Here is a 17,499-nt window from a genome sequence, read left to right on the forward strand (position 1 = left end):
GCTAGAGAACATATGAGTAATTCCACAGTAAAGACAGCTGTGGAAAGTTGCTGGATCACAGATTTATTGGCCATTAATGTTTTGTTGGAGCACTTGGCCAGCATCCATTCAAAGTCTGCATGGATATTCTCTCCTTTGTGGCTTTTATCTCATTTAAATGAATTACGAGAAAAACATGGCTTTCTTCTTTTACTAAAACGATGGGTTACTGTACATCTGCTACTATCTAATCTGAGATTCAAACATCAAGGTATAAATAACATCCTTAAATCTTGTAGGCACGAATATTACAGAGGAGCACCTCTGTAAGAACACAAATAGACATTATATGCCGAGGCATAGGTTAGAGTGTGTGGGTGAGATTAAAAATAGATGGATCTTTTATGTAACCACACCAGCATGCTCTTGGGAACTGCCTTGTCATATAGTTGGAAAGAAAAGAAAATTGAAAAAAAACTAACAAAACCAAAAAAAAAAAAAAAAGATGTACATTAATGGAAAGAAGTAGCATAAATCTGATATCTTTATATACTAACTAGGTTTGTTTAGAAAGCAAGCTTTCAAGATCACCTAGTTATCTTTTGTAGGCATGGTCTAGAACAGGGGATCTAAATAGCTTACACTTTAATCTACTTTGCTAGTCAATAAATGTACCACTTTCATTCTACTATGTTCCCAAATATTTTTTGTGTGTTTTTTTTTATGTGTATACAGTACTCTTAAGCACCTTAGTTGTACATATTACTTCTAATGAGTTAATGGCACCTACAAATATAAAATGGGGGAATATGAAATTTCTTTTTTTTTTTTTTATCTCACTGGTGCCATACACTGCACAAAACTGTCAAGGCTGTGCCCATCCAGATAAACCACTTAGATAAACAAACATATGACTCCCTGCGAGTGTCAACAGGATGTAAAACGGAAGCAATATAATTTACAATCTGAAATAAGAGATGATGGAAACATATCGGAAAGTGCAATGTGTAGAATTTCTGGCACAAAAGCGATATCATATCTCTTGGAGCCGCTGATGCAATATTTGTGTACACAAGCAAATGCCAAAATGCAGGCTAAGTTTATATCTGGACTCTACGTATATTGAAAAACACAAGGAAATTGCTGAATGAACTAAACTATGATATACACATTGAAACATGCTAACAATGATGGTCAATGATGATTATGACGTTTGTGGTAGCCCTTGCTCCAATTTACCATTTCCATACTCACTGATGTGGACTTAAAACCAAACATACTTACTTGTATGACATCCTGAATTACACTAGAAAATAAAGAACCATACAAATGGACTAAGACTACCAAGACACTACAGTAAATGATGACAATGATGACATGTAATGGTCCTATATATACTAGATAATCAAGTTTTATTTCTTGTGGAATGGCTCTATGCATTAAAAAGCCATATTGTAACGTAACAGCATAATAGCAGGATAAGCAGGTATATTAGCAACATAAGCCAATCCATGGTGTTTTTTTAATAGACATTGTTGTGATCTGCCCCTCATCCAATACAATTCCACCAAAGGAACATCATTCAATATAACAAAAATAACTAAGACACATGCCTTTTGTTTAATACAGTTAACATAAGTTGTGGCTTAACCCCTTAAGGACACATGACGTGTGTGACACGTCATGATTCCCTTTTATTCCAGAAGTTTGGTCCTTAAGGGGTTAATGTAATACGTTTTTTTGTACATAAAAAAACAAAAACATATTTGTCAGCTATTTCAAAACACAATAGCAGTTATTCATATTACTGATTTTTTTTCTCTTTACAAATAATGAATGATAGGTAAATAATAGTTGTAATGTCCTGTAATTTTAGATATAAACATTGCTCCAGCAATGTCTAAACACAAAACACTCACTACTTTCGAACATGCAATATGATCATGTTTCATGCATATGACATTTACAACTGTGTATGTAGTATAATTCTTTAACAACAGAGAATTTTATAAAATTCTACCTTTTTAATATTATCCAAAATGAAGACAAACATTTATAAATAAACTGCCAAGTAAACTACACAATATAAAAAGTACAGAAATATGTTTCCGCTGGTCATAAAACACTGAAGATTAGATTGATCAATCTGGAGTTACAAAATATTTGTTCAGGAGAGTATATATTCCATGAACAAAAACTGATGTTAAGATACTAACTAGTACTAAACACCTTGTATGTAATATAGAACCAGAAAATTCAGCTAGCTGCCTTTCAAGTTCCCATGTCATAAAGGTATAGGTATTTTCCATCGTGGCTTAGTGGGTGTTTGTTGCTCTTTTTTATTTACACTTTTGCCATAGGATTTATTTATTCATTTATAGGGATGGATTCTCAGCTGCAGACAATAATATCTTACAGTCAGCTGCCTGTGAGCTGTAGCTGACATTTCAAACTGTAAAATAAAATTTGTTTATACCCGAGGAATTTCCACGTGAGAAGGATAAAAATACAGATAGCAGTTACAACTAGTTTTCCGTTCTCATAATAGCTGATGATCGTGAAGAGGATCTTGTTGATGCCCATCGAGAAGGAGGACGTTGATTTGTGGGTCTTGCAGGACGTGAAAATCCTTTCCCATTTGGGGATGTCGTTGATGAAGAAGTCTAAAACAGAAAAGACATACTACTTATTTCATAAACATCACAAAATATAGGGAGTAAAAGAAAAAAGGCAAAGCTAGTAATGCTGTTATTTTATCGAGTGAGTCGCTTTAAAGCAATTTAATGTATGTGACATAGTATTACTATTACCCAAAAGACTAGAACATCATTTTACCAACTTTTACATTATGAACACTTGTCCTTGAATTAGAGCCAAGCATCTGAAAGTATAAAATGCTGTTTCCCTAGTTTTAGTACTTAAAGGGTTACTCTGAGCATCATTACTATTACAGTCCACTGTCGTGTTAATGATGAAAGGAGTACTCTGTCGCCTTGTGTGTAGGGGTTTATTAAATACGCCTCTCTATCTAATAAGAAGTTTTTCCTTTTAGCTAAAAACAGCATAGTGAATTGTTAGCGTAGCACTCACCTTAGAGGTTTCGCTTTGACTTGGCAGGTGAGCTTATACTTTAATGGCCATTGGAGTAAACTAAAAAAGCTCCAGTTATTTAAATGTGAATAGGGATTTGGGATAGTGCGCAAGTAATTTTTTCTTTTGTACTTAAAATCTCCTATCTTAGCAAACAAATATTGACATTCAGTAATACCATATGGCCATATTGTGTTAAAGGAACACTATAGGGTCAGGAACACAAACATGTATTCCTGACCCCATAGTGCTAAACCTACCATTTAGGTGGCTTTTCCCTTCTCAGCTCCCTTATAAAAGTTTAAAACTCACCTTATTTCCAGCGCCACGCAGGTCCACCGGTGCGGGCTCCGCCCCCTTTGTGACATCATCAAAACGGCCGATTTTTTGCCAATCCAATGCTTTCCCATAGGCAAAGCATTGGATTGGCCAAAATCGGCACGGGGGCGGGGCCAAATGGCCGATCAGGACCTCCTCATAGAGATGCATTAAATCAATGCATCTCTATCAGGAAAATTCAGCGTCTCCATACAGAGTGTGGGGACGCTGAACATCAGGGCTGCTTTTTCGGCAACACTGACCCAGGAATTTAATACGTTCTTGGAGGTGTCCCTAGGGGCAATGTAAACACTGCCTTTTCTCTTACCTAACCGCAGACTCTCTGTTACAGCCTGTGCCCCAAACAACATTTAATACGTTTGCACTCAGGACCCAGAGCTAGCAGCCAAAGCCTCATGTAGAGGTAGCATTTCTGAATGATCACTCAATTTGCCAGTTCAAAACTATTTCTGCAAATGTTGCCCTTATTTACCGCCCCCTGGTACCGCTTTTCTCTCCCTTGGCCATTTTGCTCCCTGGCTTCCCTACGTCCTTTCAAGTAATAGTCCTTCTTTAATTCTATGGAACGTTAGCATTCCACTTAAACCACCCGTGGCTCCAGTCAAAATGTCTTTAATTTGGGGGGCGGAGCTTAGCCAGCGACCAGAGAAGACGTACACTCCACGAGCTCCGGCAGAACAGGCACTAAAACGACGATCAAAAAGAGCAAAAATGCCACTAACCTCCTGCAAGGGGGCCCATCGGTCTGAGAAGACCGTCCCGAATCGACTGATACCGAACCCGACCCCCGGGACCACCGGACACAGCAAAGGCAGCGTGGGGCCTACCGCGGGAGGCGGCAGAGAAAGGAGGCCACCCTCCAGTAAGTTGCACACAGTCGCCTGCGAGCATGGCACACTCCCTCCCCCCCCTATGGACCGGCGGGGGACATCCCGGTCCCTGCCAACAGCGGAGCCCTACGCCCAGCACCCTCCGACCATACCCGCGTCCAATTCAAGCAAAGCGGGCGGTGAGGCCTCCAAAATGGCGGTAGCATATGGCGCAGCACCACCAGACACTTGCAAGCCTGCTGGGCAAACGACCCCAGTTGCCCAACCAGCGGAGGCACGAGCCTGCAGGGGCTCACCCACGACGACCGCTCAGCAGGAACCACAGAGAGGGAACACTGGCACCCATCTCCAATCACACTCCCTGGCAGCCCTTGACCTGCTCTGCTCGAGCTTCCACACGGCACTGTGTGACAGGGGAATGTCCTACCTCCAAGCGGCCCAAACGGTGGCATCATGGCTCCGGCCGGTGACCCGCAGACGCCTTTACGGATCCCCACTGCAGACCTTCAGGGCGGTAATCCGGCAACGCACGAACAGAAAACCGCAAAGGCGGGAAACCTCGGGAGCCGGCACCCACGCTTCCGCACACCAAAGCGGGACCCGCCAACGGGTAAAATCTGCTCCACACACGACAGCATCCGACCAGCAAAGCGTACCTAGGCAGAGAAGAAATGGGGGTGCCTGCCGCGATGACCACCGAGTTGCAGCTCAGATGGCTGCCAACGAGCAAAAAATCAGAAGCCAGCACAACACGTCTCCACCCTCTACGGCCGAGGCAGCAACAAGTGCCACAACAAGGAGGTCTACCCTGTTGCTCAGTGCTGGAGCTACATCCCAGTCACGGTACGCCATGGCAGGGGAGCGACACAAAGCACGGACGGAGAGCTGGAGGGTGAGCCTGGAGAAGCCTGGGCCCAACGACTGGGAGGCCAGGACCAGTGAGAAAACCCCCATCGGAGTAAGCAGGGGTAACAGGAACTGCCCCTCTATGGGCATCGGCTGATAGACTTATGAACTTTACTTGCTGTACCACAGAGCCCACAGAGCAAGTAGCTTAAAGTGCCATCCACTTTATTTCCATGGTTCCTAAATTGTTGTTCCTACATTGTTGCCCCACTGTTCTTGTTCTTTTGCACACACTGTAGCTCTGCCTAGATTGCCTACCCACAGTAATCACAGACTCTACCTTCTCTTTCATACTTTTGTTGAAGCCAATACTGATAGCCTGTTGAATATACACCTGTATGTATGTCTAATGTAACTGCACATTGTGCTTAACACCCATCCTATCCTCATATCAAAATGTGCTGGATTTGATGGGCTGACAGATTCCACTGAAGCTGTAAAGCCTGATGTTTTAACGCTCGCACTCTAAAACTGTGCTGTTACACCTGTCTCACTTTCATAGCTTAATGTGTAGCTAACATTTACTGTTTACTAAGGTTACTGATAGGCCTAAACAGACAGAGATAATTTTGATAAAGGAACCATGGTAGTTTACTGTACCTCCAACTCATTTCTAACCATGTTCTGCTCTCCCCATGGCATGAACCATGAGGGGCACAGATTAACCCTGACGAGAGCGATCTAAAGCTCAAAGTATGTAACTTAATGTGGATAGAGAAGTAGACTGCCTGCCTGTGCCTCCTCGTTTGTACTCAAGCCTAGTGGATGTTGACTCCTCTTAATAGTTTGCTAACACAGTATAATTGTTGACCTTACTCTTTTTAGCTTTATTTTCTTTTACCTGCTATTCGCCACGTCTAGTTTATACGCTTTACTTTCGTTCCTGTGTACAACCATAAGACGTGTATGTCTTACTCGACTAACTATATACAAAAATGTGCTAAACCTAAATGTCATAACTGTTAAATGCTGTAATAATACCAACCTTGCATATGCTATTGTGGCATTGTGAGATGCTTATGTTCAATCAAGCACTCAAAAATAAAGAATTAAAAAAAAAAAAAAAAAAAATTCTTTAATTTGCTTCCTCCCCCGGTCTTTCCCAGTGGGCTAATTCTCCCGCGCAGGTAGCATGATCTTATATTTTCAGAACAGCCTGCCCTTTTGGAACAGCCTGCCTTCCCCAATCATATTCTCCCCTATTCTTCAATAAGTTAAAAAGTCCCTCAAACCCCACCTTTTCAGAAATGCTTATGGCCTCCCAGAGTAACTTCTACTTCATAAACTTGTCTCTTGCTCTCTCTTAAAGGACAACACTCCACTGTCACCTTTCCCAACTTGATGAGTTGCTATCCCCTTTGATGCTCTTCTTGTTGTTTTTATAACCCACCTCCACTAGAATGTAAGCTCGTTTGAGCAGGGTCCTGATCAGCCTATTCTTCTTGTAACATTTTGTTAATGTCTAATTTGTTAAATTTCCCCCTTTATAACACCGTAAATGGCTGCAGAATAAATTGTTGCTGTAAAAATGTCAATATTAATGTAAAAGTTTTTAAAGATTCTTATCTCTTGCTCTATTAATTAGTAGCTAGATTCGATTAACAGAGCAGGATATATGATTGTCTGAAGTAAACAAGATATATGATTGTTTAAAGTAAACACACTGTGCTGTAAGACATGATTGATTCTGAAACCTTTTTTTTTAATGGAGGGTGTGTGAATATCAGCCAGGGAAGGTGTGCCTATGGCTCCATAAACAAAAACAAAAGTGATTTACCTCCTAAATAGTAAAGCATTGAGCTCTGAGACTGCAGTGGTATGATCTATACAACAAAACTGCTTATACTTTCCCTTTACAACTTAGACACCATCTTAACCAAAGAAATAGTCAACAAGAAGAGAACCTTCATGGACAAATGCTTCCGATCTGGCTTGTGCATTAGTTCAAAGGATGAAAGTAAAACACCCAGAGAACCAGATTCCGACTTCATGTGGTCGCAGGATGAATCACCAGGCAAATATGGTCCAGAGCCTTGCACAAAGGTGTGAACATCAGGAACAGAGAGTACTGAGAAAGCAGAAATCTGATCCTTTAAAGTACTGTCAGACTAGCCTCTATCTTGGAGAAATTCCAGCACTTTGGATGTACTGAAGAACTCCTACCTATAACATTTACTTCCAGGATTATTGTGTAAAGTAAGACTTTAAGGTGAATTCAAAGATAATTTTAAATTTAAAGGACCACTATAGGCATCCAGACCACTTCACTTAATGAAGTGGTCTGGGTGCCAGGTCCAGCTAGGGTTAACCCTTTTTTCTATAAACATAGCAGTTTCAGATAAACTGCTATGTTCATAATAGGGTTAATCCAGCCTCTAGTCGCTGTCTAGAGGCGCTTGCGTGCTTTTCACTGTGAAAATCACAGTGAGAAGACGCCAGAGTCGATAGGAAAGCATTGATAATGCTTTCCTATGAGACTGGCTGAATGCGCATGCGCATCTTGCCTCGCATGCGCATTCAGCCGAGGAGGAGGAGAGCTCCCCGCCTGGCGCTGGAGAAAGAGGTAAGTTTAACCCCTTCCTCACCCTAGAGCCCGGCGGGAGGGGGACCCTGAGGGTGGGGGCACCCTCAGGGCACTATAGTGCCAGGAAAACGTTTTCCTGGCACTATAGTGGTCCTTTATGGTCAAAATAGCCAAACTGGATTAATTCTCTAAGTCAGCTATGCTTTCAGTTCAGCTATGCGGGCCTTACATTTAAAATTCACTTTGAAATAACTTTTGTAAATAATCCTACAACACAAGTGCAAACTCATGATAGATGTTTGTTGAAACAGGAATCATTGTATGAGGGTACCAATTGCTATGCAAGAGAAACCAATCTATCTCAGAATTTGACATTCAAGCACCATGCCATATTAAAAGCAAGCACCTCAGGTCCAAATGTCTGAACAACCCCATGACCATTATGTTTGGATGTAGGGGGAGAGTCCAAGTTTCCAACATCTTGTATTGAATTTTGAAGCTGACATACTGAATTCAAGATTTCCCACTTGTCCACAAGAGAGGGGTGAACACTTCTAAATGTAGACCCCATACCCCCACAGAAAACATCTAGCAGCTGAGAAAATTAGCCTCCAAGGTTCAACTATTAGAACCTCGGGGGCGGAGCCTGACCTCCGAGCTGTGCAGACGTGGGCAGCACAAGCTCTTGCCTGGCGGGGTATAATCAGCAGCTACATAGCCACAAGACTTACCGGGGTGCACTACCCATGTTGGGGGTGCACTGCTGAATCGAGTGACACCTCTCTGGAGCCCGTCAGGACCTGGAAACTGGAACGCCATGCCACTGCCTACTAAAGTGGGAGCTGGGGAGAGGCAACGGACGGCAACAGGAGGGACACCTCCAGGCAACACACCCACCCAAACGCTTAACCGCAGCAACGACCGCCTGCCTAGGTCGAAAGCCACCAGAGGCATGACCTTGAGACATCGACCACACGGGAGGAATGTCGCACGCCGCTGGCGGCAGATGCCTCCTCGATCTTCCAACTGCCCCTTGGAGGGGCCAGGACTTGGCTGTGAAAAGGTACCGAGTCCGTGGACAGAGGGTGTTGACAAAGGCATCGGGCTGGAGGCATATCTCTCTTACCTATCGCCCCCCAGCTGATCCCGGGACCCCAGGAAATTGGCTGACATGTCTGCGGACCCGTAGTCTGGCAAGTGGAAGCCGATGAGGAAGGCGAAGGCCATTAAGGACTGAGCCCAGCGAGCAGTATTCACTGCCTTTTTAATGTTAAAGTTACCGTATATACTCAAGTATAAGCCGTCAGCTCCCTTCTCCTCCGCGCCGGTCCGGTCAGCACCTCTGTCAGCTCACACTGTAAGTCTCGCGAGAGCCGCGGGGTCATAGTGCGGCTCTCGCGAGACTTACAGTGTGAGCTGACAGAGGTGCTGAACGGACCGGCGCGGAGGAGAAGGGAGCTGACAGGAGCTGCAGGAGAGGTAAGTAAACGCTCTGCAGCCCCCTCCTACACAGTTCCCATCCACTGGACCACCAGGGAGTGAGAGCCCCCCCCCCCACCATGGACTGTGAAATGAGCAACCTTGGGTCAAAAAAGAGTGAAAAAAGTACCTCATTAGAGGAACCAGGATAATTCTCTGACAGAGATCTGAAGAGTCACCATTGTTGTAGGGGTCCAAAGGTAAAAGATAGCAAAATATATTGTGTCCAAGGGCGCTACCAAGATTCAAAATCCACATCAATCTTCCAGAGCTAGAAAACATGAGACGGATAGAGCAAAGCTTTGGCGACAGGAGTCCATGAGGAAGATTCTCATGGTGGCCATTTTCAGTACCAAACTTAGAAAGGATACCATATCCCTGGTATTGGGAACTAGGGAATTCTTAGATGAGTTGGCATGCTATCCATAGTCTCACACTAATAAGAGAAGTTGATTAATTGGAAGGACTGCTTGATTGGCTGGAGAAGGACGTCATCCAGGTTTAGGGGAGCTGAAAGGCTGGGATTGTGTTCCCAAGGCAGGGCACCAAACACTTTGGTAAAGACTTGCAGGGCCATGGCTATACCACAAGGTAGCATAACAAACAATCACGATCCAAGAACACAAGAGACAAACTTATAGTGATCAGGGTTGATAGGGATAATTCATAAATTTTCGACTTGTAGGAACCTTCCTACAAAGAGGGAAAAAACAACCTCAGGGTTTCCATACAGAAGGTGGGAACTTGCAGAAACCTATTTAAGACCTTAGCTGTAGCATGAATCCATGATATTGAACACCCAATGGTCTCTTATGGAACAGTGTTTTTCATCTATTTTTAAGATGTTGTAGAAATTAATACACACACAATGCATCTACTTCACAAAGACTGCATTCCTTACACACACACACTGCTTCCACTATACAAATACACATGGCACCCAGCACACAAACTACATTCACTATACACACACACTCCTTCCACTATAGAAACACACACTGCACACTACACACACTGCACCCGTTACAAACAAACTGCATCCACTTCACAAACACACACACACTGCATCCAATATACATACACACTGCATCCACCACACAAACACTATTTCCACTATGCAAACACACACTGCATCCACCACATATACACTGCATACAATATATACACAGACTGCATACACTATACACACTACATTTCTTACACACAAATTGGATTAAATATACAAACACACACGCTGCATCCACTGTACACGCATGATGGTGGAATGGGTGGTGGGCCATGTGGGCAGACTCCAGGTGGGCCCCAGGCTTTGAGTTGTGTAAGGGGCTCCAACATTTCTAATAGAAGCCCTGTACAAGTATATGTGTAGCAGATATCTGGAAGAGTATTGCAACAAGCTATAAATCTCCATAATCTGGAAAAAAACAAAAACGCTCATTAAAAAAGGGGGCTAAATGATAACTTGTCCAAAGGAACCCACTGAAGAGTTGTGAGCTTAGACAACATGAAGATAACCTCCAGCAAAGGTTAACTTAGACAACTGTTCAGGACTATATGGACTTCAAAATGCTGTATTTTCTAGGGATCGACCGATTATCGGTTTTACCAATATTATCGGCCGATATTCAGTATTTTTGGCAATATCGGTATCGGCCAATAAAGATACCGATATTGCCGATAATACATACCAGGACCGTCGGGCTCATTACAAGCCCGCACGGTCCTGGGGGGGCCCGCAGGAAGCTGTTAATTAGCTCCCCAGTGTAAATTTTGCGAGTCCCGCGCCCGCAGAGCGTTGCCACGGGTTACCATGGCAATGCTCCGCGCGGCACGCAGACCTTCAGATTTACACTGGGGAGCTGGAGGAGCTGCTGGGAGGTAAGGAACAGCTTCCTGCGGCCCCCCCCCACTGCTCAGTACATGCCACTGAACCACCAGGGAATGCCATAGTCCCCCTCCTTGGCCAGGCAACAAGCAGGGAGGGGGGACTAAAAAATAAATAAAACATAAATAATTTTATACAAAATAAAATTAAAATAAAAAAATACCCCCCCCCCCCTTTACACAAATTACATCCTATCAGAAACACACACACACTCTGCATTATATACACACACTACACACACTCTGCATTATAAACACACATTGCATTATATACACACTGCATTATATACACACTACACAAACACACTCTGCATTCATTATATACACACACTACACAAACACACACTGCATTCATTATATACACACACTACACACACTCTGCATTATATACACACACTGCATTATACACACACTACACACACTCTGCATTATATACACACACTGCATTATATATACACACACCGCATTCATTATATACACACACCAAAAACACACACACACTGCATTCATTATATACACACACTATACAATCACACACACTCTGCATTCATTATATACACACACTACACAAACACAGCATTCACTACACACACACTGCATTCACTTTATGCACACTACACACACACTGCATTCACTTTACGCACACTACACACACACTGCATTCACTTTACGCACACCACACACACTGCATTCACTATATATACACACACTACACAAACACTCACTGCATTCACTAGACACACTACACAAACACACCCTGCATTCATTATATACACACTATACAAATACACACTGCATCCACTACACAAACACACACAGCTCCCCTGTCTAAACACACTGCATCTACTACATGTGGCATGTATATTTTGTGCATTTACCTTTTGAAATAGTTTTTTTTTTTCAAAATGGTAAATGTACAGAATATCAGCAAGTTATCAGCTATCGGCCTGAAAGTTCACAGATTATCGGTATCGGTATCGGCTCTAAAAATTAATATCGGTTGATCCCTAGTATTTCCTCTTGTTTCCTGAAAAAAATAGTGAAAATACAAGAGCCATAGTGATCCATGAGCTAAAACCTTGGAAAACCATGGAGACTAACAAGAAACACATAGATAATGTATTAAAATATATGCAAAAACAATAAATTAAATTTATAAAAAGATGTTTAAATAAAAAATTATTTTTTTATAAAAAAAGATGCACTTGAAGTGCCTGCATTTATGGCGAATCCCCAGACTTGAAGCTTCTACAGTAAACCAATCTCACCAAAAGTGACTCATCTGATGCTAATCCTAATCTTTTATAGTATCATACCTCCTAACATTTCAAATGGACAAACAGAGACACTTTAACTTTAGGGAATACGAGTAATTTTGAAAACACATCTATTGCAGTATTATTGCTGGGGAGTTCTGTTATACATTCAAACACACAAACAATACTGAGCTCCTAGAAAACACATATTAGATATTAGAAGAGAAAAGAGGAACAAAGGGATTTGGGCCCAAATATAGAGACTGTCCCTCCTAAATATAAACATTTGGGAGGTATGTAGTAGTGCTACAGCATATATCCCATAAACAGTGCTTTATGGTCACAGTGATGGTTTCTGGGTGTTGAGGTACATTGTCAGCTTTCTATCTCTTGTCATTACATTGTGCACGTTAGTATTTTAGTACTTACATTGGGATGAAGAGAAAGAAAGGGTAAGCGTTTATAGGAAAAGTAATTAAACAAAAAAAGCAACACAAAAAAACTAAAGAAGGTTAATTCAAATAAACACCTATTATAGCTGATTGTAACACAATCAGCAAATTTCAGGTAACATGATTGAGTGCCTGGAGTACCCTTTAACTGACTGAATAAAACAAAGCAGAAATTACAAAACATTCTCAGGTTTATATTATCCCATTAAAGGAACACACCAAGATCCCACAGAGCTAATCCCTGCACGGCAAGGCTTAACTCAGGAGAGCTATCAAAATTTCATATTTAGGAACTTCAAACTTTCTGGCGTTTGTAGTGGAGGCTGGGAGTGGCGATAGCTGGAAGTTAGGGTCCAAGCCCTTAGGAGGAGCTGATACCACCATACTGACCTCTGTCTCCAATCCAACACGTTTGGATAGAGAGACAAAACCTCTTTTTGATTTTGAAGTGGTGATACCCCATGTAAAAGTCATGCCATTCAAAAACATTTGACTACTAACAATAAGGTAAGCCTGGCATCATAGGTCCTGGCATCATATCCACTGCAGTGAGTTGTAGTGGTTATGGTGCTCAGAATGTTCCTTTAACTAATAGTATGTATATTATAGGAACCCTTTTATTTTGTATATGTTTCTTAAAAAGAGAACTCATATATATTTATCACAATTAAATGTTTACCTCTGGTGGCTTGAAGTTCAACGCTTCTTGCCTAGGTTGCCAAAAAATGGAAATGTCATTCTGCAAAGTCTTTGTCGATTTTTCAATCTGTAGCATTTCTAAACACTGAGTCAGTGCTTCTGAGCCAGAATCTGTCAGTAGGAAATCTGATTGTGTCAATTTACTGGACGAATGCTTAGAACTAACCAACGGAGAAGCAGTTTTATTCTCATAGCTCTTCAAAAGCTTTTCAACAACTCTATAATTGGACCTGGAGTCTGCAGAGCGAGGTCGTCCTGACAAATTGCTTGGCTTCCAGTTGTGCTCCTGTAACATAGTCTGGTAGCTGCTTGTATTATGCGTTTCAGTCGTTTGAAAGGGTTGACTTGCCACTTTCACACTCTTGCTATTACTATGAAGGTTGCGGTCTACAGACGCTTGCACAGTTTTTTCAGGAGCATGTGTGCATGTGCTTGTACTGGTAGTAACAATTGTAGGACAGTCACATAATGAATGATTCCAAGACTCTTCATTACCAATTTGGGACATGTCGAGAGGTAGTTCAGGAAATAATTCACTGCCTTTGCCTGTTTTAAATACAGTTCTATTAAATTCATCAATCTTTGCTGCAAGCTTTCCATTTTTCATTGTACTATTATAACTAGAACCACAACCCAAAGGAGAATGTTCTAACAATAACATATCCGAATGCATATTTCCAGTACATTGTAAGTCACATGAAGAAGCGGGGACATTTCGGTTATCTTTTTCAGCACATGCTTTCTTATTTAAGAAAGTCTTTGTCATATTGTCTTCAAGTGTATTAAAATCACAAAGAACCTGCATGTGGCATATCCCGTCATAGTTTGTATTAACCATAAACTCTGCATGGTTATCAACCACCTCCTTCTTACTTGCAGTGGGGTAGGCATCGGGACATATTTTGCTTTTATTAGACAATAGTGTTTTATCCATTTCAGGAAACTGTGAATTTGTTAAGTGCCATGAGAAACACCAGGATGGATATGATGAATCTTGTACTTCCAAAGGCATGTCCACTAGTTCCGAATGTGCACTCAAATTGTCACACAAGGTGGCTTTCATGTTAGTGGTACCCTTGGATTTATTTTCACCAATATTTTGGGTATTTTTGCTTAAAAAAATGTTCTCAACTTTTGAAGCTTTGTCTTTTGCTTCTTTGGCTTGTCCAATGGATGGAACTGACACAATTCTGTTCATTTGAAAAGAAATAAAAAAATGTAATTATATATAATTTATTTGTAACATACATTTAAATTGCTTAATATTATATATGAATAACCATTAGCAAAATGATAATTGTTGTAATTAAAATTGGTGAACTGTCAAAGTGTTATATTTTAGGATGTACTAGTATTTAGTTTTTTCTATGGGAGCATGTTATACTCACCATGCATTGAGGATGGTTAAAAAGTGAGGTCCCATTTTTGCCCTAGTTAGCTCCGGCATGCTACTCAAAGCTGAGGCAGAGCTTGCCAACCAGTTAAGAAAGCAGCTAAGCCTGCTAATCAGAGAAGACAGATAAGACAGGGTGAATGTTTACTCTAAATGTTCTTGAAGGAGGAGGTCTATTTTAAATAGTCTAATGAACAAGGATGTCCCTTCTATGGAAATAATACCATTGAACAAAACATTGAAAATCACATATAACCTTTTTTAATGAGTCCAATTTTCTCTTAAATATATATAAATATATAAAAAAAGATTTAGCAATAGATATAACAATCCAGCTGACTGACAGTGAACACATATTGTTTTAGAGGTGGAGAAACATTGTGACTTACACATAAAGTGTTGTGTTTGTATGGATTTGTTTGGCATGTTTGGAAATGTACTATCTTTAGTGTGCCTTAAAGTTCATTTTTTCTAACATAACTTTTTTCCTTAATACTGCTGCGTGCTATATATAAAAAGGGGGCACTGTTCTCATCCTCACGTGTGTAATTTTCTTTAACTATGTAAGATATATTTTATTTATTATTTTAATTTTAACTGAACTATTTCGCCTAGTTATTTCTTAACAATAGTATCATTAGACTCACAAACACTTATTTTGAAACTATGCAGTCTGTAAAAAAAATTTAAAATAAATAAGCTAGGAAAATGACACTGATAAATGAGCCACACAACTTGACTAGCAAGGAAACAATTATTCTCAGAGATTACGGCATGTCAGAACAGGAACAAAATGTGCCAATGTCTGAAGATGTGAAAAACAAGCATGACACTTTTACTACATAAACCCATTGTTTATTGTTTGTAACACTATGGATTTGATTCTAGATGGAGGCACCCAGTTCCAGAATATAGATAAATATAGGGATGTGAATTACTAATGTTATTTTATTTTGCCAACGGTTATACTTTAATGAGAAGGTTGACATTACTAATTGGGAACAGTGATTAATTATTTCTATTGAATAATCTATTTTCTTTCAGACAGATGCATTCAGGCAGTGAAGTTCCGCAAAAAACACTTGCGATTCTTTTTGAGCACTATAAAATCATTGCATTCATAGGTTTTCTTACTTTAAAAGAAGCAAAAGTTATTTTAGATTTTAGTGACCATTTAACTAGTAGCAAAAACATGTACTACCAAAGACAATCACACTGAAGAGAACACTACAGCGCTAGTATTACAAAGCTGTATTCCTAATGATATAGTGTTACTGTCCCTATTTGTAGATAGGGCCTCCTCTATGATGGTCCAATCCAATGCTCCTCATAGAGGAGCCCGCGTTCAAACTTTCCCACAGGAAAGAACAGAATCAATGCTTCCCTATGGGACTTCCATGTCATGTGACCAAGCCCCTCTAGTGGCTGTCATACTGACAGCCACTAAAGGGGACTTAACTCTCAAAAACCACAATGTTTTATACTGCTGGGTTAAGGGCACGGGGACACTGCACTCACTGCACTACATTGAGCTGAAGTGGGCTGGGTGACTATGGTGTCTCTTTAAATGATTGATATGGGCTTTTTGTTGGCAATGAGCTTTTATGTCAACATCATTGCCTTTTGCAGGAGTGAAACTATATTATATAGAAACATAGAAACAAGGGTTATTTTATTAGGAAACAGTATGAACTGATCCAACATGTTTCATGTTGTTTTGCAAGGTCAGGGGAATAATATGGCAACATATTTAGTTTCTTAGGCAACTGAGTTTGCTGATTTGCTTTAAAAATCATGTCCTAAGTGCATTCCTCTCCATCTTTTCAATAGTAGTATCACTTTGTAATAGATATATAAATCCCAGGAAATGTTTTAATGTTAAACATCTGTAGCTCTGTTCAACGGTATCAGTAATGGCATTAATACATTGACACAAGGATAAGGAGAAATCTGCTTTGCTTCCTTGGAATTTCAGTTCAGTGAGTCATCTAACATACAATTTTGAGGAATAATTTTTTAAGATAAAGTAAAAAAAATAAAAAAATAAAAATAATGCTCAACGAAAATATAGCAACTGCAATGTAGAGTCTTGGACCTCATTAGGTAAACTGGCAAAACACAACTTTTATTACTTAAACCTGACATCTGGACTGCCATTGCATTACTACCCCTGGGCAGTCACTCTGTGATCTTAGAGAGTATTGCTGATTTGCTGATTGGAGATCTTTTACAGATACTGTTACATGTCAGTTGTAAGTTTCAAGAAATTGACCAGATAAGTACACCGAGAAACAGTTTTTTGTTAATTACTGATTAGGTTGAATTAATCAAGCCATGTTAATATAAAAAGAAAGAAAGTGTTATCAGAAATACGGTATATGTAGAAACAACAACATTATTTCTCATAATGTTCTGGTTGACTTTGCATTAGATCCCATCTATGTATTTAAAAAATACAAGAAACTTTCCTTGTAAGAATTATTTTATGCAGTTCTTACTATAAAGTACTTTTGCTCGTTGTCTGGGTCAAATGTTTTTTCCTTGATGGGATCATGGGTTCATTAAATAAACAAAGCTTTAACTATTATCTTGGAATTATTTATTTTGAATGCAACAAGCACAGAACCTTATAATAAGTGGTTAACAAACAGTAATATAAAATAGGGTT

At 40.4% G+C, this 17,499-nt stretch overlaps 1 protein-coding gene across 4 annotated transcripts in view; it reads right to left on the reverse strand.

The window, feature by feature from the left end:
* Positions 1 to 1,715: 1,715 nt before the first annotated feature.
* The window catches only part of MTCL3 (MTCL family member 3), a 65,962-nt gene continuing 50,178 nt past the window's right edge, over positions 1,716 to 17,499 (reverse strand). For 3 of the 4 annotated variants that reach the window (XM_063443171.1, XM_063443169.1, XM_063443167.1), the window contains 2 exons: positions 13,419 to 14,628; positions 1,716 to 2,642 (listed from right to left, as the gene is read on the reverse strand). In XM_063443171.1, the coding sequence (XP_063299241.1) occupies positions 2,505 to 2,642; positions 13,419 to 14,628 (1,348 nt within the window). In that variant the 3' untranslated portion in view covers positions 1,716 to 2,504. Of the gene's footprint in view, positions 2,643 to 12,816; positions 12,892 to 13,418; positions 14,629 to 17,499 lie in introns of those variants that run through there. The other variant, XM_063443168.1, reaches the window with a different exon arrangement.

The sequence above is a fragment of the Pelobates fuscus genome, chromosome 2 (assembly GCF_036172605.1).
Source record: "Pelobates fuscus isolate aPelFus1 chromosome 2, aPelFus1.pri, whole genome shotgun sequence".
In the NCBI taxonomy this organism is placed as follows: Eukaryota; Metazoa; Chordata; class Amphibia; order Anura; family Pelobatidae; genus Pelobates; species Pelobates fuscus.